The sequence below is a fragment of the Danio rerio genome, chromosome 6 (genome assembly GCF_052040795.2).
Source record: "Danio rerio strain M-AB ecotype USA chromosome 6, GRCz13ab, whole genome shotgun sequence".
Classification (NCBI taxonomy): Eukaryota; Metazoa; Chordata; class Actinopteri; order Cypriniformes; family Danionidae; genus Danio; species Danio rerio.
The window spans coordinates 54,773,564-54,793,840 of record NC_141026.1 but is presented as its reverse complement, the minus strand read 5'-3'; the positions used below and the strand labels follow the sequence as shown (position 1 = coordinate 54,793,840).

General features: G+C 34.4%; 2 protein-coding genes across 13 annotated transcripts in view; one reads left to right on the top strand and one right to left on the bottom strand.

Annotated features, from left to right (window-relative positions):
• matn4 (matrilin 4) overlaps positions 1-13,764 on the bottom strand; it is a 57,618-nt gene extending 43,854 nt beyond the window's left edge. For 11 of the 12 annotated variants that reach the window (XR_015492763.1, XM_087255535.1, XM_087255537.1 and 8 more), the window contains exon 1: positions 13,609-13,764. The gene's annotated coding sequence lies outside the window, so the exon portion shown is untranslated. 12 annotated transcript variants of the gene reach the window in all.
• The window catches only part of rbpjl (recombination signal binding protein for immunoglobulin kappa J region-like), a 46,853-nt gene continuing 33,375 nt past the window's right edge, over positions 6,800-20,277 (top strand). Inside the window, exons 1-5 of the mRNA XM_087258196.1 lie at positions 6,800-7,455; positions 13,547-13,613; positions 16,204-16,338; positions 17,487-17,557; positions 18,049-18,164. Of these exons, the coding sequence (XP_087114322.1) occupies positions 7,422-7,455; positions 13,547-13,613; positions 16,204-16,338; positions 17,487-17,557; positions 18,049-18,164 (423 nt within the window). The 5' untranslated portion in view covers positions 6,800-7,421. The remainder of the gene's footprint in view (positions 7,456-13,546; positions 13,614-16,203; positions 16,339-17,486; positions 17,558-18,048; positions 18,165-20,277) is intronic.

Sequence of the window (20,277 nt, the reverse complement as noted above, 5' to 3'; positions counted from 1 at the left end):
TGTCTATGAAATGCTTCTTCATTTAAAATTTGTTACATATTTGGACTAGAAATGAGACAAAATTCTAAGTAATAAAAGTATTTTGCAGTGTAATGCCTTCAACTTAAAACAATTCAACAATTCAATCACTCATCAGGAGACACACACATGAACATGTCAAAAAAAATTTGAAAGATTTTGCATAAACTGTCGCTTGCCACTTTATTAAGTTAACCTGCCCAACTCGTTAAAGCAAATTTCTAATCAGCCAATCACATGGCAGAAACTTAATGCATTTAGGCATGTAGACATGGTCAAGACATTCTGCTGCAGTTCCAACCGAGCATCAGAATGGGGAGAAAAGTGATTTAAGTGACTTTGAACGTGGCATGGTTGTTGGTGCCAGACGGGCTGGTCTGAGTATTTCAGAAACTGCTGACCTACTGGGATTTTCTCGCACAGCCACCTCCAGGGTTTACAGAGAATGGTCAGAAAAAGAGAAAATATCCAGTGAGCGGCAGTTCTGTGACTGCAAATGCCTTGCTGATGATATCAGAAGAGAATGACCAGACTGGTTCCAGCTGATAGAAAAGCAACAGTAACTCAAATAAGCACTCGTTACAACTGAGGTCTGCAGAAGAGCATCTCTGAACACAAAACACATCTTAAGTTGAGGCGGATGGGCTACAGCAGCAGAGGAACACACAGAGTGCCACTCCTGACAGCTAAGAACAGAAAACTGAGGCTACAATTCACACAGGCTCACTAAAATTGGACAGTAGAGGATTGAAAAAATGTTGCCTGGCCTGATGAGTCTCGTATTTGCTGTAACATTCGGATGGTAGGGTCAGAATTTGGCATCAACAACATGAAAGCATGGATACATCCTGCCTTGTATCAATGGTTCAGGCTGGTGGTGGTGGTGTAATGGTGTGGGGGATATTTTCTTGGCACACTTTGGTCCCATTAGTACCAATTGAGCATAATATCTGACCAATTGAGCAAAATACTCTATTTCCAGTACCTTGTTGAATCTATGCCACAAAGGATTAAGGCAGTTCTGAAGGCAAAAAGAGGGTTCAACCCAGTACTAGTAAGGTGTACCTAATAAAGTGGCCAGTGAGTGTACATCCCAATACAGTACCACTTTTTAGTACCAAATTCTATCACACAGTAGCTGAATTTCTATCACACTGTATTAATGCGCATTTGAAGCATCACATTAGAAACAAGTAATGAGAAAGTTTTGAATAAAAATCCCTTAATTCACAAAGTTTTTTATGCTCGGTTGAATTGGTTTAGATCTGAAAGTGAAGTTGAAATGGTGTGAAGAAGGATTCATGAAAATAATGGGAGAAAATACATTGCCGAATAATCTCTGATGTAGCAAACATTACACTCACATGGTTAATCAGCTGACTCCATTATGCCTGCTTTATTTATTGTTGGTTGCTAGGTTACCAATACTACAGTGAGCTGCTCTGACAACCTGATGGGAAATGTGCTATTTATTTATTTTTATGTAAACTTTGAAAAGATTTTGGCGGCAGAGTGGCTCAGTGGTTAGCACTGTCGCCTCACAACAAGAAGGTCACTGATTCGATTCCCGGGTGGGGCTCAGTTTGCATGTTCTACCTGTGTTAGCGTGGGTTTCCTCCAGGTGCTCCTGTTTCCCCCACAGTCAAAAGACCAGCACTAAAAGTGAAACAAAAATTGTCCATAGTGTATGAGGAAATGTGTGAATGTGAGTGTGAATAGATTCCCAGTACTTGGTTGCGGCTGGAAGGGCATCCGCTGCATAAAACATATGCCGGAATAGTTGGTGGTTCATTCCCCTGTGGCAAGCACTGATAAATAAGGGACTAAGCTGAAGGAACATGAATGAATGAATGAATGAATGAAAAGATTTGTCTCACTTTAAGATGTCAAAGTTAGAGACCCATCTAGTAAACTCTATAATCAGTGTCCATCGTAAACCTTGATAAACAGACTGCACATAACCGTCAGCTTCAGTGACTCACAGGTAAACAGCAGACTTCAGTCCCCTGTGTGTTAATACAATGGAGCCTTCTGTGCTATATGTGTACATTAGGCTTTAAGTGTATGCGTACAAGCTGTGGCGGCCCTTAACTGGACACACACATCATACAGGCAGAGAGCCAATAAGTTCAGAAGATTAAAGTGGGCATTTAACGCTCACAGAGAATTTAGCACCGGCTTTTGAATGGCGGCCAACGGCATCTTTACAGTGCATTATAGACCAACCCTTCTAGACATATAAAGAGCTGCTGTTCCAGTCCATTTGCATTCATGTGATAGTTTTGGAGATTATTTCCATTAAACTGGCTTTGAAGAACCACACAGGTCCTTAGTAAAGAGGTTTGCTAATTTAATAAACAGGTATCCTCCGAATACCTCCTCAGGTTATTATAATTATGCACTTTTTATTTGAAGACTGTGTTCATTTCATTTCATTTCATTTCATGAATGATTTTGCTTGTTTTAGTTGAGTTTTTTTTATTTTGTGAACATTTTTATTTAGTTTTTATATTCAGTGTTTAGTTTCAGTTTTAGTAATTCTGAATTAGCCAACCAAGGTTCATTCTGAAAATGCACCGCTATATACATTTCTGAGGAGTGCCAAGTGATTCCCAGGAGCTACATTTTTTGCAGTTTTTGTTTCATGACTACACCTGAGGTCGCTGTGTACGCTTTTTGAGATTTCAAATTTCTCTCACTAGTCCTGTTCTGGCATAAAGCCACCAGAGGCCGCTGTCGACAAACTAAACCCAACCAATAGTGTTTTCAAATGCACCAATTGACCCGCCCATCCACTTCCCTAAACCCAACAGACAGTTTTAAAAAGCAATCCAGAAAAAGAAAAGCTCTCACAGCTGCTTGATTTTTATCACGTTTTCAGATTTCAGACGTTTAATTTTAATTTTTGGCTTCTGTTTTGCTTGCTTTCTGGAACTATTCATCACTGCACTCGAACTCCGTCGTCATGGTCAACTCCTCTCTGCGTGTCAAATTTGCCGATGTACATGGCGAACTAACAGGACAAACTAGTAACACTCCGTAAGCCGTTCATACGAAAGTAGTGGTCTGTTAGTAAGCGTGAAAATTAGCCATGTCATACCACCCCGTAGAGTTCATTTAAAAAAAAGAAATGCAGCCATATGTACTTCTGGCTACATAATTAGCAATCTCAGGAAATGTATAAAGGGTTACATTTTCAGAATGGCTCCATGTTGGGTTTAGCACAGTTAACAGAAAACATTTGAGTAAATGTCGACCAGAACAAAGTTTAGTAGTGTTTGCACAGCTTATGTTAACTTTTGTGCAAAACTTCTAATTAGTAATAAAAAAATAATAATGATTTGAACAGACACTTAACTGAAAACCATCCAGATGCAACTTAAATTAACAAAAGATAACATAATGTACCATCAATTATGTATTAAATAATCTAATCATGCATGGTTTCTGCTACATTTATTCTTCCATGGTGTGGTGCCATACCAAAATTCATCCCACCAAGGCTACATTACAGCTTCTCATTCAAAACATTTAGTCATTATTTTTTTTAATAGTGGGTTATAATCGCATCAAAATGTATTAAAAGGTAAGTGAATTATAACAGCGATAACTTTTCTGTAATCGTAGAAGGGCTGTGCATTATTTGTTTAACTCTTTAAGGTGACATGCTGACTAACTGACTGACTGTCTGGGTGTGAGGCCAGCAAACACGACATAGCTTTCAGTTATGATGAACAGTTTCCATAATTATACTTATAGATAAAGGTCTATGGCTCTACAATGACTTTATCTTGCTGGAGTTTATTGCCATTTCACTTTACTTCAGGAAACACTAATGCCGCTCTGTAGGTTTATTGGAGACCTTCAGCAGCGTTTATTTGAGAGCGCACAAAAAAATGCACTTGAGCAGCGTATACTTGAGGGGGTGTGCCCAGTAGTTTTGTGCACGAGCAGAGGAAATCGGCATGCAAGATCTCGACTTGTTATACTGCGCTCATGACATTTCGTCACCTTGGCATTATAAGGTTCTGTCTGTGTTCTGAATGATTTTGAGATATTGAGCTTTAAGTTTTTTGCCGTCCATAGAGTAACAATTGTTTTTGAAATAAAACGTCTTAAAATGTAAACAACTAAAAACTAAAAAAACATCACATAATGTAAATAAGTTGTCATTTATGTTAATTAAATGTCAGATAGAACCTTAAATTCTAATAATGCTAAGCTGACGATTTGTCATTGAAATAACGCGATAGGTAGTTGGTACATCTGTGTAAAAGGCCTGCTGCCACAGCTGGAAATAATCCTAGAGGAATCACTGATTATGTAATATATATGTGTATATATTACAAAGAATTGTGTGTATGTAGATAAAAAGATAATGTATGTACTTAAACATGAAGATGAAGAATGATTAAACTGACTGGGTTGTAAAAGTGCCATCTACAGGTATTTCTCTAAACAGCCACAGGTCAGATTTAAAGGAGACCAATTATGCACCTTTTTACAAGATGTAAAATAGGTCACTGATCTCCTTTGAGTGTGTATGTGAAGTTCAGCTCAAAATTAAACATAAATAAACATTTTGAAATATCCCTATTTATGCTTTATCCTAACTGTGCCGTTTTGGTTACTGTCGCTTTAAAGTCAAATAAGAGTGTGCTCCCAGAGGTCGAAGCTACAAATGCATCAGCATAGTGGCAGATTCAAAAACAATGTCCTATGCTCACGATGGAGAGATTGTCACTAATAGGCTGGGCTTTCCGCCTCTGATGACACGTACAAAGGGAGAATGTCAGTCAATAGATGAGTTCGACATAGTGCAGCGCTGCGCAGACCAATCGAAATCTTAAAGCAGTGCATGCTGGTTATAAATTTTGTCCGGATTGATGGTCCGAGATCAGACGATTGATTCAGCCGGTGCAGCATCTGAAGAGCGACTGCAGGAGCTGCAATGACGACACCGATATTACACAATTGGCCGAGTTCAGCCCCATGACAACAACCACATGTTTTTCGGGTTTATTATTGGACAAATTCTGTCTCACAAATTTCAAAACAAACAATTAACTTTTCATACTCTCTTTATCTTGTACACATCATGCTTATTAAAAGACTACAAATATTTTACTACAGTAATCTTTTGTTAAATAATTCGTTCATAATGACTAGATTGCTTGCATAGGGTAATTCTGCCTTTTTTATACAGACTACTGTATTCTGCTCCATAACGATTTAAATAATATATTTTAGGTAATAATTTAAATATTAACTTGTATAAGTCTTACAGACTTGTATTAAAATATCTATCATCATTAATCCAGACACACCTATAAAGGTTTCTTAACAAATTAAGTTAAAGAAATATTTTATTAAATATAAAAAAAAATATGATTGTAAAATATTTTTTCCTGTCAAGCCATTTATGCAGAAATTTTAAAAGTAACATTGATGTACCACATTGCTCTTTCTAGGAAATTTGTAGTAAGTATAGCTCATTTATTTCGGTTCTTTTGTTCTTTTTTTTTTTTTTTTGGACTAAAGTGCTTTTTTTAAATACTTTTATTATCCAAAAAAATTTGAATCATTTTTTAAGGCTTAATCAAAATACCTTGTTTTGCGTTTTACATTATTATAAATTGGGAAGTTTTATATCTAAACTGCTTTTTAGCATATTCAAACAAGAACTGAAATAGTATTGACATACAGTACTATTCAGCATCTAGTAGCCTAAAGACTGATGTTTTAACTCCTAGAATGTGTGCTTATTGTTTTGTGTTTAATAGGCCTGTTCGTGGATATTTATTTCTTTTCATGTGTCCTCTCATTTTCCCCTTATTTTTCATGTGTTTGTTATATAGGCTGGTTAAATTGTATTAATAAATCAAAGAACTATAGTTTGTAGAGACTTAATCTGTTTTATTTGTACTTTAAATCTTTTTTTTATTTCAATAAATAAATAAACGATCATCATGACTGCCACAACTTTGAGCACTGCAGTGTCTAGCTGGACGGCTCCGTTTTCAACTCCGCCCCCGCCTGCTCTCGGCTAATCTCGTTGGTTGTCGGCTGCAGCCATGCTTCATGTCGAACGCACCTAAAGTGTTTCTGTAGACTGCTTTTATCAAGTGTGGTTATAAATAATAAACTGAATAAATTTTTACCATAAGAAGCTGGATATATATACAGACTGCTACCACACAAGTGAGTTTAAACACCTTATAAACCCGATTTTTGCATAATAGGTCCCCTTAAATATTTAAATATGTATTATTTTACTAATTATTATTTTGTTTCAGTTTATTTTTCAGTGGCTCTTGTTCATTTCATTTAGTTTATTTTTTTCATTATTTATGTACAGTTGAAGTCAGAATTATTAGCCCCCCCTTTGAATTATTTTATTTCCCAAATTATGTTAAACAGAGCAAAGGAATTTTCACAGTATGTCTGATCTTTTTTTTCTGGAGAAAGTCTTAATTGTTTTATTTAAAAGCAGAATAAAATCTAGAATAAAAGCAGTTTTAAAATTTTTAAACACCATTTTTGGGACAAAATTATTAGCCCCTTTAAGCTAATTAGCCTTTAAATGTCACGTTAAGCTGTATAGAAGTGTCTTTAAAAATATCTAGTAAAATATTATTTACTGTCATCATAGCAAAGATAAAATAAATCAGTTATTAGAAATGAGTTAATAAAACAATTATGTTCAGAAATATGTTGAAAAAAAATCTCTCTGCTAAACAGAAATTGAGGAAAAAAATAAACAGAGGGGCTAATAATTCTGACTTCAGCTCTATATTTAATGTTATTTCAGTTAACAATGAGATGTTATTTTTAATCAATAGTTTAGTCTTAGTTTTTTGCTAAGCCCAGGCAGGTAACATCATATTTCACTATTCATCTGGACACATAATGCAAACTCCATCTGACTATAACAAGCTGTGTAAAATCGCTTAAGCTCTTCAGCGATTCCTGTTTGCTGTTACAGTGACTTAAAAGCCAGAAAGGGTGTCTGTTATTTCTCTCCCCACAAAAGATCTACATCTGTGTTAAATGTCACCATGATTCGCTTCTGTTGATCTTTATGTCTCATTCTGTGTTCACTTGTATCAGAACGGTTTGCCACGTGGAGAGAGGCGTGGGAATTCAGCACCTGTGTACAGGTCACTATCTCTGAAAACAAACACACATATAGGTTTACTAATACTCATGCGAGGCTGATAACACATTTACTGGAAATGGGAATGAAGTGGTCTTTTTACAACAGAACTCTGATAGGTAGGCACTCCTCACGTTACGAGAAAAGAGATTAAAGTAAAACTAGGCAGCATGAATAACAGTGGAGCGTTTAGCACTGTAAAGAACTTTATGAAGTTTGCAAAGTGGCTGTTGTACACTTGAACACCATGCAGGACCAAAGGAAAGAAGACAGAGATACAGGTCAGTGCTGAGAGTTTGGTAACACTGGTGGACATACTTTGAGGTAAAATAAATGATACAATTATTTTACATTATTATATTTGATCTATATATATATATATATATATATATATATATATATATATATATATATATATATATATATATATATTTATATATATATATATATATATATATATATATATATATATATATATATATATATATATATATATTTATTTATTTATTTATTTATTTATTTATGGGTTTTAAATGAGTACAAATAATAAAATAGCCATGTTATTCTATGTTGCATTGACTGTCTATGTATGTTAATGTTATGTATTATAAAATATTATCTATAATTGATCTATGATTATCTATAATATTTTATATTTATTTGTAATGTCATTAGATATATATATATAAAGTTTGTCTTTTTTTTTTTAAATAATAAATCTACGTTAGGAAATTATCTTAAATATTTACAATGTGCCAAATTTTTTCACCAGTTAATTTGTTAACTTAAATAAATCTGTAAAATAAAATGTAAAAAAATACAAAATGAAATAAAATAAAATGTGTTACATAAAATAATAATAATAATAATAATAATAATAATATATTAATAATAATAATAATAACATTTTGTGATTATGGCATTATATGGCATTTAAAGCCATAATCACATAGTAAATATATTATTATTATTATTATATAATATATGATATTGAATCATATTAATATTTATTATGAAAGAAGCTATTCATCACAGATTTCCTTAGCTTCTGAGTAGGGATGCATTGATTAATCAGTTTCACTATTAACTGCACTTTAATTCGTCACAGTTATTTAATCGTAAGGCTTCTCAACACCGTGTTTACTGCTGCAACTAAATAAAGTTATGCCAAGTGTTCGCTAGTTTAAAGTTTCGAGCTTGTACACCACCGAGACTAATATGAACACACACTGGATTAATTATGTCTGAGGCAGTTAACTAGGGGCCGTTCACATATCACATCTTTTGTGTGCGTAAGTTTGTTATTTCCAATGAAGGTGCATAGCCTAATAATGATAATATTAATAATTCCTTACATCTATATAGCACTCAATGCGCTTTACACATAGGGGGAATCTCCTCATCCAACCACCAGTGTGCAGCATCCACCTGGATGATGTGACGGCAGCCATTTTTGCGCCAGACCGCACACCACACACACGCTGATTGTTGGAGAGAAGACAGCGTGATGAAGCCAATTATGATATGGGGAGGGTTAGGAGGCCATGATGGACAGAGGCCAGTGGGCAAATTTGGCCAGGATGCCAGGGTGAAACCCCTAGTCTTTTTCGAAGGACATCCTGGGATTTTTAATGACCACTAAGAGTTAGGACCTTGGTTTAACGTCTCATCCGAAAGACGATGCTCATTGAGCAGAATAGAGTCCCCATCACTATACTGGGGCATTAGGACCCACACAGACTGCAGGTTGGCGCCCCTGCTGGCCTCACTAAAAAAACTTACGGCAGCAACCTAGCATTCCCATGTGGTTTCCCATCCAGTTACTGACCGGGTACAGCCCTGCTTAGCTTCAGTGGGGGACCATGTGGGAGTTGCAGATAGCTAGCTGCCAGCTTAGTAAGCTTAGTTGAAGGAATGCCGTGAGAAAATACAAAACAAAAATACCAAACAATTTTGTAATATAGTTAATCAAAAGTGCCTTCAGACAGGTTCAGCAGCCTTTGACTCTATTTGTCCTCTTGAAAGCTAAAATTTACATTAGACAAACCCATTTTTTTATTTATTCTTATTTTTTTAATGTAATTATTTTCAGTGTAAAAGTATTACCTGTTCAAACAGCAAAACTTAAAAAAAAAAGTTTAAAGTTCAAAGAGAAATGGAATATTGTTTGTTTTTTATTATTTTGTGCTGTAATTTATGGTTACTGCGCAGCAATAAATAACACTTTAAAATATAAGGACTTTTCATATGATTTTCTAAACTAGTAGTGTTTTGAAACAAATGAGCAACATAGGTTCATTCTGAAATCTTAGCCCTATATACATTTTTGGAGATCGCGAATGATGCAGCCAGAAGTACTTATGGCTGCATTTCGTTTTTAAAAACAAACAATACGGGGTTCCTTTTCACGCTTACCAGCTGACCGCTACCTCCATATAGACGGCTTTCCCGCAGGTACTAGTTTGTCCAGTTAGCTCGCCATGTATCTTGGTGGACTTGAGACGCAGAGAACAGTTGACCATGACAACAGGATTCGAGTCTGGAGTAGAATGGTTCTTACAAAGTGGGTAAGACAAAACCAAAAGCCAAAAAATAAAATAAACATGTAAATAACAGGGTGAGAAAGTGGTAAGATCTGAATACCTTTTTTTTTAGGTTTCAGGTAAGGGATTTTCTTTTTCTAGATTGCTTTTTAAAACTGTCGGTTGGGTTTAGGAAAGGAGGAGGGTGGGTCAGTCGATCGGTCAGTCAGTCATTCAGTTGACAGCGGCCTCTGGTGGATTTACGTGAGAACAGCAGGTGCGAATGGCACTCGCGAGAGAAATTTGAAATCTCCAAAAGTGACACAGCGGCCTCTGGTGGATTAGTGAAAATAAACACTGTAAAAAAATGTACCTCCTGGGCCGCATTTGGCGCTCTCCAGAAATGCATATAGTGGTACATTTTCAGAATGAGCCTGGATGGAATAATCGCGATAACTGTGAAACCATAATTATTCCTTAGACTATAATCGTACAACCAAAATCTATGATTGTTGCATCCTTACTTCTGAGATTTTAAAATGAAAACAAAATCTCCGAAGACTGACAGTGCATAACAGTGAATGTAAAAACACAACAGCAGAAACAGTGAGTGCTCATCAACATTATAAATATGAGAATCATGTGCATGTGAGATAAAAAAAGGACAGCACTCAATAAGCAACTTAAACCAACAGCAACCATATCCTCCAGCCACAGCAGCACAGAGCAGTGATAAAGGGTGACAGGCAGTAAAAAAAAAAAAGAAGGACAGCACATTTCTTCAGTGTGCTGCTGTATATATATCTTTGCAGGTCCAGTTAAGCCTCCCAGTTCCCAACTTTAGCCCAAAGGGATCTCCATGGGGGCAAAGTCTTGCAGTGTAAATATTTCTCTCAGCCTGACATGAAGCACAGGCAGACCAAAGAAAAGGCCAGTGTGAGGGAGCGAGAGAGAAGACAGGAATATTAGACAAGGAGGAAAATGACAAGCGTGGTTTCTTCAGCACAGGATTGACTGACAGCTTCAGAGCACACTTAGATTAACCAACAGCAGCTTCTTGTTAAGGTGGGATTGAAAGCAGATGTGACGCTTTGCTACTAATCGCGGTTTTGCCCTCCAGCCAACCACTGTGCACCTAAAGCATTAACCCTGGCTGTGTTTCAAAACCTAGAGAGCTCCCTACCTAAACAGCATTGCGGAAATGACGCTTAGACAGGCAGCACACTGGGAACTTTGACACGGCCAGTCTAAACATGCGTAGAAATCTGAAATATGCAAATATATGCAAATTACATGTATAACATACAACTTTATGTTTGGATTATATACAGTTGAAGTCAGATTTATTAGCCCTTCTGAATTATTTGCATCCAATTTCTGTATAACAGAGGTTAACAGGTTTCTACACATTAGTTTTAATAACACATTTTTAATAACTATTTAATCTTTGCCATGATGTGAGTAAATACTATTTTACAAGGTATTTTTAAGATACTAGTATTCAGCTTGAAGAACATTTTAAAGGCTTAATTACGTTAATTAGGGTAAAGTTAGGTTAATTAGGCAAGTCATTGAGATAGTCATGAAGATAGTTTATTCTGTAGACAATTAAAAACAAACATTGCTTAAGGGGGCTAAAAATAATGAGCTGTAAAGGATTTTAAAAAATTTAAATCTGCTATTATTCTAGCCGAAATAAAACAAGACTTTCTCCAGAAGAACAAATATTATAGGAAATACTGTGAAAAATTTCTTGCTCTGTTAAACAGTTGCTGTTTCTCAACATGCGTTGCGTTTTTCAGCGACCTTGCGTTCTTGTGTTCTCATGTAAAGTCATCATCAACTGCCAAAGTTCAGTTCCAAAACTCAAGGCCACAAGAACGGAGGACTCGTGAAAGTTCCCGGATGTGTTACTGATATCGAGGACGCATCGATGCAGACTTAAGCAGAAAACTCACTCGAGAAGTCCCAGAAGTCATTGCAGCTGAATAAAGGAGGTGGGAAGGGCAGCTTTTTATATAGATTTATTATTAAAGTTCAGAGATATAACTTATTTATCTCTGGAGTTTCCCTAAATGAAACGATGAAAGTAAACATTACCATGAAAATCTTTGAACTGGCGTAAACACATTAAGGGTGTTTATTTGCTAAAATTCGTATTAAAATTATTTTTATTTTTATTGTGGAACATATATTTGTAAAGTTTTTCTGCATAGTATATATTGTCAGAAGGAGAAAAACAATAAATGGTTTTATGAATGCTGTAATGTTTAAATAATTTGTTGTTAAAAAAACGGGTGAAGGTCATGTGACCATCAGGAAGAACCAGGGAAGAACGCAGCATCTCATTTCTCAGAGGACATGTTCTCTGTTCTCGCGGTCTTCTTTCAAGGTAACTTCTTCACAAGAACGCAAGTCCGTTCTCTGCGTTCTTGGAATTGAGAAACATCCACAATTTGGAAAATAGTTGAAATTGAAAAAAAAAATCACAGGAGGGCTTATAATTTTGACTTCAACTCTATATAAAAAGTATATCACATTTGCAACATACATGTCAAAATACAGCAAAAATGGCCGCTTTCTTTTTTTCAACCATTGGAATTTCAAATATGTGCAGTCATATACACTCAAAAAATACATTTTTTAACTTGTTCAAACTACTTATTTAAAATGAGCTGAAACAACACAATTCTTAAGAGTTCACTGGGACAACTTAATTTTTTATGTTCAATACACATAAATTAGTTAATCGATTTGTGTTGGGACAAAATGAAGGAATTGTGTGGAGCCCTGCATGTTTTACAGTGTATGAACATATTTACGATTATATTTCCATGTATTAGATTTCTATTTGGGTATACATCTATATTTAGTTTAGCTCCTAAAGCAGAGTAGGCTAGTATTGAAATGTTTAATCAAATGTATCAAATATGATACAAAATATAGTAAAAATAAAATAAGAACAGAATCAAATATGCAAGATTAAAACATTAAAATGCTGCATTTTTGTTGTATGCTAATGCGTTCATCATAAGAAAAATGAATTAATAATGCATTTTTAATTCAACATTGTTTGTCTGGATTTCCTTTTGTGCATTATTGTCAACTAATAAACAAAAATAAATTAAAATATGTTGTAGAACACTTCATAAAAATATTAAAATGGAAGTACGATTTGAGAGCATTGCGTTGTAGGAGAACGTTTGCAGAACTATTATACTATAACGAGTGTACACTACTGCATACTAGTGAAATGAATAGATTTATACTAGTATAAACCGTATACTAGTGTTCAATTTTCGCGGGGAAAAAAGAGCGCGATTCGCAAATATAACGAACATACCTTGAGCAGGTTTTGATTTAAGCTTACATATTATTAATCAAATCAATAGCATATACTTTATTTTATTCTATTATTTATTTTTGTGACAAATATCCGCTATTTTCCACGTGTATGCAGGTGTCTTAATCGCATTTTATAACCTAATTAAAATAAAAACATTATATTTCTCCCACTCTCTCTCACACACACACACACACACTCACACACACACACACTATAGTTATACATTACAATGGTATTTTAAAAATAATATTGAGGCATATTGTTTTTAATAGCCTAAGTAAACTGCATTTCCTAAGAGAAAACTACTGTAAAAAATAACATTGTTTAAAATTTTACCTTAGCTAAAAATCCTCAGCTTATTTACCATGTGGTTCACATTATTATTATTTTAACCAGGTCACTCCATGTTGTTAACCACACAGTTTCATTAGCTTTGCTCAATTTCCCAGCTAACAGGCTGAAACCATTAAACCTAGCACATATTTTGTCCTCTTAATATTCCAGGTCTTTCCATCGTGGACTCGACGGACTCTCACCTGTACACACCAGACGCGTGTTTCACTCACCTCAGGTAAAGATACAGGTATATTCGGTCCTCTAGGAGTATCCAGAATACGACAAAAATGACGCAGGAATGCTTCACAGTGCTTAATAAGAGTTAAGAGTTAACAGTCCCTTAAGGTGAGTTGTAACCTCTCCAGTCGATATTTCAGGCATAGAGTGAACAGTCCAGACATTGGCCAGGTATTAAATCTGCAGGGCACGTTTAAAATGTAGGTTCCACCCCCGTCCGAAATGAGAAGAGCAGGCAGGATTTATTTAGGGGGGGCTGCAGGAGGGAGAACATTAACGCTTTCTTTCACTCACACCGAGCCTACAGAAATTCCTTGCGGTTAGTCCACGACTGATGCTCGAGCTCTTAAAGTGACATTATTTTGTCAGCAGTGCAAACAGAACTGACTTTATCAGTGTTTGTTAATTTAAGAGATGACAGTTTATCTGTCTGCTGTGCGTGTACTATTAATAGTGTCTGCGTTAGGGTAGCTAGTCGCCAAAAATAAAAGTAATAAATGAATGAAAAATTAAAATGCACCTTATAAGATGAGAAAGTGTAATTAAGATCATGTAGACTAGCTGATTGTACTTTTAAGTATGATGCAAAAACGAGTAGGGTAATATTATGATTATACTTCATATTATTATTTGTTTACAGACCTGGAAAAAAATCCTTTACTTGAGATTTATTTATTTATTTATTTATTTATTTATTTATTTATTTATTTATTTATTTATTTATTTGAATGTTTGTTTGTGTTTGTTTTGTTATTATTTTGTTTATTGCTATTTTATTTGTTACTATTTTGTTTTATCTTTATTTATTTATGTTATATTTCAGTATTTTGTTTCTTGCTACTTGCTACAATTATTTAATTTTATCTTTATTTATTTATTTATTTATTTATTCATTCAATCATTTATTTATGTTATGTTATGTATTCATATTTTGTTAATTGCTACTTTGTTATTATTTTGATTTATCTTTATTTATGTATTTATTTATTCATTTATTTTATGCATTACTATGTTTATTGCTGCTTTATTTAATATTATTTTGGTTTATCTTTATTTATTTATTTATTTATTTTATGCATTACTATTGTGTTTATTGTTACTTTATAATTTTTAATATTTATTTATTTATATGTTTGTTCATTTTTTGTTTATTATTATTTTGTATATTGCTTTTTTATGTATTACTATTTTGCTTTTTATTTATTTATTTTTCTTCATTTTATGTATTACTATTTTGTGTATTGCTACTTTATCATATTAGTATGTATTTATTTATATGTTTGTTTGTTTGTTCATTTATTTATTTTTTTATTTAATTGTTATTATTTTGTTTACTGCAATTTTATTTATTAATATTTAGTTTTATATTTATTTATTTAATGTTTCACTATTTTGTTAGTGCTATTTTATTTATTATTATTTGTTTATTTCTTTATTTCTTTTATGTATTATTATTGTATTTATTGCAACTTTATTTATATTTTTATATTTGTTAAATTAATTTATTTATTATTATGTTAAATATTTTCTGTTTACATGATTTTTATTGACAACTCAATCTTAATTAATATGCAAAGTGAAAAATAATAAAAAATATTGTTTTTGAAAAAGCATTTTGTTAAATTTTTTTATTAATAGATTAAATATATGTCATGTCAGCTACAAAATGACTTAGAAAAGTGCCATCATAATGTGCTCAAAGTGGGAAATAACATCAGTGTCTCCTTTGACCTTGTGATTTAGTGGAAATGGCTCTAACAAAAACCCCAGCAGACTGAATGAAACAACCCAAGCTTTGGGATTTATTGAAAGTTTCAATTTAATTCAATTCAACGTCTGTCTGCTGGGAAACTGCACTTTTATGTCCGTGGGGTCCTAATAAGAGGAAATTAAAACTGCCAGAAAATTGCAATGTGCAAATAAAAAATGGTACATCTACACGAAACATAACTGGGGCAAGATATTATTAATTACATGAATTAAACACAAACAAATACATAAATTCAGCATGAGTGATAATAAACAAGTTATAAAATAAGAAAAATGACTGTTTAAAAGTGGAGGTCAAAATCAGAATAATAATTATTATCCTGTCATCATTATATACTTTTCAAGTTAAATGTGGTTAATATCAGAATGCTGAGACTATAGCCAAAAGGACATGCAAAAAGGTTGTAAATGTCTGCACTTTTTGAAGTAATATAAATACTTAAACTGTCACACAGAATCTTTTAAAGTATTTAAATATCCCTGAAGACCCACTTTTTTAGACTTGCCTATTTGTGAGGTGTGTATTTTTGTACTTTTGTCTGTTTTTTATATTTACAATGTTTCTGACTTGTTTTATATTTATATAACCTCTGGATACCTCTGTTTTTCTGCTATCCTTGTATTTTTTAAATGTAAACTGCATTGAGAATAAAGTTATAAATCAGCTCAATATTATTATTATTATTATTATAGTTAAGACCAGAAATGCATTGATTTGAAAGGGCAACTTGCTTAATTTTGGAAAGGATTGCTTTTGATTTACCACCTTTTTGTTTACAATTTAATAAGATGAAAATAAATGTTTTTGTGCATCATAGGGAGGATCAATCATTCTCCTCCTTGCTGAAAGTGACCAGAGACTCAGTGAGGCAATACCTTCAGTTCAGACCTGACCAATCTGTGACCATTTTACATGCCAAAGTTGCCCAGAAGTCCTACGGCAATGAGAAGAGGTAATCAGTTCTGTACGTTTACATTTTCAAAAGTAAGTTATGCATATACGGTACAAATATAAATATAAAACCAACTTCAGGTTACTTCAAAGTTTCGAACAATGCTAATTTCTAACAAGCTGGATTAGGGTTTATTAGGTGGACTAGCTAATGAAAAGGTTTAAACCAAAAGTTTGCTTTGGGAAAAAAATCAGATTATACCAGCTTGGATTATATGATAATTGTAACCCCGGGGAGTGACACATACAACTGATACAAACGGGTATGTGAAGGTAGTCCAGAATCGTAATCAGTAACAAATAGTGTGTGCAATCAGTCTCTGACAATCCTCAGGTGGTGTGAATGTAATCAGTCTAGATGAGTAAGCATGTGTGTCTGGGCGAAGTGCATGTATGAATATGTAGTCCAGAAATGGCGGAATTGTAGTCCATGGTTATTGTTGGTAAAATCCAGCATTCTTATAGAATACGATCGCTGGTAATCGTGATAATAATGTAATATTGCGGTAACACTTTAGTTTAAGTTACAATTCAAACCATTATCTACTCGCTTATTAATTTTGGCCTAGTACTCCTGAAAACAAGACAATATTTTTTGCTTGTCGAAAAAAATCTTGATTTAAGAATTTTTAGATTTTTTTACTAAGACAAAAACTCTAAGAAAAGCATTTTTGTAGTGTACCTACATAGTTAAGATAATAGCTGTTTATTAATGCTTATAAAAAATTATATTATTTTGCCTACCTAATCCTACCTAGACCCAATTATTAATACCAAAGTCTATAGAATACAGAGTAGATGATTTATACCAGGGATGGGCAAACTTGATCCTCGAGGGCTGGTGTCCATGCAGAGTTTTGTTCCAACACTAGTCAAACTAATCAGTGTTTTTAAGATCACTTGAACTCTATAGGGAGGTCTGTTTGAATAGGGTTGGAGCTAAACTATGCAGGACACTGACCCTCCAGGATCAAGTTTGCCCACACCTGATTTATACAAAAAGTAAACTTTCATGCATCCTCTTTCTTCATGTCTAGGTCCAAAATCTCAGTTGAATTCAAGTTTATTTGTATTGCGCTTCTCACAAGAATTATTGTTCATTATCACTAATAAATTTACAGCATAACATTCCTGAGTGTTTTTGTATAGGTTTTTCTGTCCTCCTCCTTGTGTGTACCTCTCTGGACATGGATGGAAAGTCAGACAAGAGCAGCTTAAAGGTCGGTGACCCACGAGAAAGCATCTTCATTCATATTACTGAAACTCCAATACATTCTTATTGTGGATACATACCCCTGTCTACATTTCTAGAGAGTGTCTGGCTATTTCTTATATAAAACGAACGCTACGGGACAGTATGACGCTGCCGACAGCTTCTGTTCTTTTTCATGCTACCAGCTGACCGCTTACCTTACCTTACCTTGTGGACAACTTTTCTAGCGTTACAAGTTTACCCAGTGGCTCGCTGCATATGTCTGCATACTTGAGACACAAAGTGGACTTGACCGTGACGACAGGGTTTGAGCACAGTGAAGAACGATTCCCGAAAGTAGATCAAACAAAAGCAATAAATAAATAAACAACAGGCCGAAAATGTGGTGAAATCAAGCGGTATGTATTTCGCTATCTCTAGAAATGTAGACCTGGGTATGTGCCTGCAATGAACCTGGGTTGTGTAACTCACACAAGTTTTTTGTGGGGGTGTGCACAGCATCAGGTCTAAATGAATCGGCTTGTCGGATTTTCGGTTACATGGGTCTGGACAGCTCCAATGATCCACGGACAGACAGTTTCAAGCTGAGCTTTGAGGAGCAGACAGACAAGAAGGTGAGATATTAGCAAAGCACAGCGATCAAAGAGCAGACCGTCTGTCAGGTGCATGAGAGAACATGACCACTGTGTGTACATAAAGATTTGGAGATGAATGAGGATTGCATGCAGGTTTATGTAAGGACAGCTGGAAAATGGGCCTGATTTGTAGTTCCTTTCGGAAGAACATTATCATGAGAAATATCTGTTTAAAGTGGGCCTATTATGAAAAAATCACTTTTATAAGGGGTTTAAACGCAGTTGTCTGGCAACAGCCTGCAGAAATAACCAGCTTCTGATGATAAAAATGTATTCATTTTATTTTTTATAATCACACTTGATAAAAACAGTCTGCAGAAACACTATGATCGATATTCTTCCTTTGTAAGTGTCATCAGACGGGGAAAGCCCCACCCATTAGTGACCATCTCTCCCTCATTAGCAGAGGAGTTAGTCTTTTTGAATATGCCACTATGCTGACACATAGACATTTGAAGCGCTACCCTCTTTTGAAAAGAGCACAATCTCATTTGAATTTAACACAACAGTTACCAAAACTAAGTGTAAAGAGACCCACATAAAAATACTATACTCATTTGCTATATAAAAATATTTTTGAACAATACTATAGTAAATTGCAGTATACTCTATACGGTATGGGTACTCTATACTCTATACGGCAGTAGTTAGTGATAAACTGTAATAAATACTGTGGTTTACCTACTTTAGTTTTTACTACAGTGAACTCTGGTGTGTTGTAGTTTAATATTCCCTTTAGTTGTAGAAAATGACAGTATCTGGTCATTTGTTTATATTACTTTAGTTGTTACATTTTTTTATTGCAACTATACAATCATCACAACAGATTAATTCAGGTTATTTAATATAGTGTGGTTTAAAAACACTTTAGCATTTACTATAAATTACTGAGTATCTTTTGTTTATGTTGGGAGAGCAAGTTTCTCATCTACACTACTTGACAAAAGTCTTGTTGTCGATCACAGTTGTAAGAGCAGCAAATAATAACTTGACTTCTAGTTGATCATTTGGAAAAGTGTCAGAAGGTAGATTTTTTTCTGATGAATCATCTGTTGAGCTGCATCCCTATCATTACAAACACTGCAGAAGACCTACTGGAACCCACATGGACCCAAGATTCTCAGAGCAATCAGTCAAGATTGGTGAAGGAAAAATCATGGTTTGGGGTTACATCCAGTATGGGGGCGTGCGAGAGATTGCAGAGTGGATGGCAACATCAACAGCCTGAGGTATCAAGACATTTGTGCTGCTCTTTACATTACAAACCACAGGGGAGGGCAAATTCTTCAGCAGGATAGCGCTTCTTCTCATACTTCAGCCTCCATATCAAATGTTCCTGAAAGCAAAGAAGGTCAAGGTGCTCCAGGATTGGCCAGCCCAGTCACCAGACATGAAAATTATTGAGTATGTCTGAGGTAAGATGAAGGAGGTATTAAAGATGAATGCAAAGAATCTTGATGAACTCTGGGAGTCCTGCAAGAACGCTTTCTTTGTCATTCCAGATGACTTTATTAATAAGATATGTGAGTCATTGCAGAGATGTATGGATGCAGTCCTCCAAGCTCATGGGAGTCATACACTATATTCATTCTGTTTCCACTGCAGCATGACTTTATATTCTATACTGTACATTACTTCTGTTAAGTGACATGACTTTTGTCTAAGCAAAGTCAGAGCTTACTGTCCTAATGAAATAATTCAAAAGCAAGGCATGATCATGTTTTATTTTGGTGAAATAAGTGTAATCTAAAGCCCTTTTGCCTTTCAAATAAGCCATTTCTGATACCAAGTGATCAACCAGAAGTCAAGTTATTATTTGTTGTTCCTAAAACTTGGATCGGGGACAGGACTTTGTCAGGTAGTGTAGTTATACGCTTCTCAGGTTTATATTTTTAAAATCCAGTCTGTATAATATCACAAATTATGCTCAGATTTTCAAATAAGTAAAGTCTGCCATCAAAATGCTGAAATTCCAAAATAAAACAAACTGCTCTTCACATTTATTTGTATTCTTTTATGCAGCATTTTAAACATCTGCATTTGTCAGGTCAGTATATAATTCATAATGATCAAAATCATATGATCATTATCA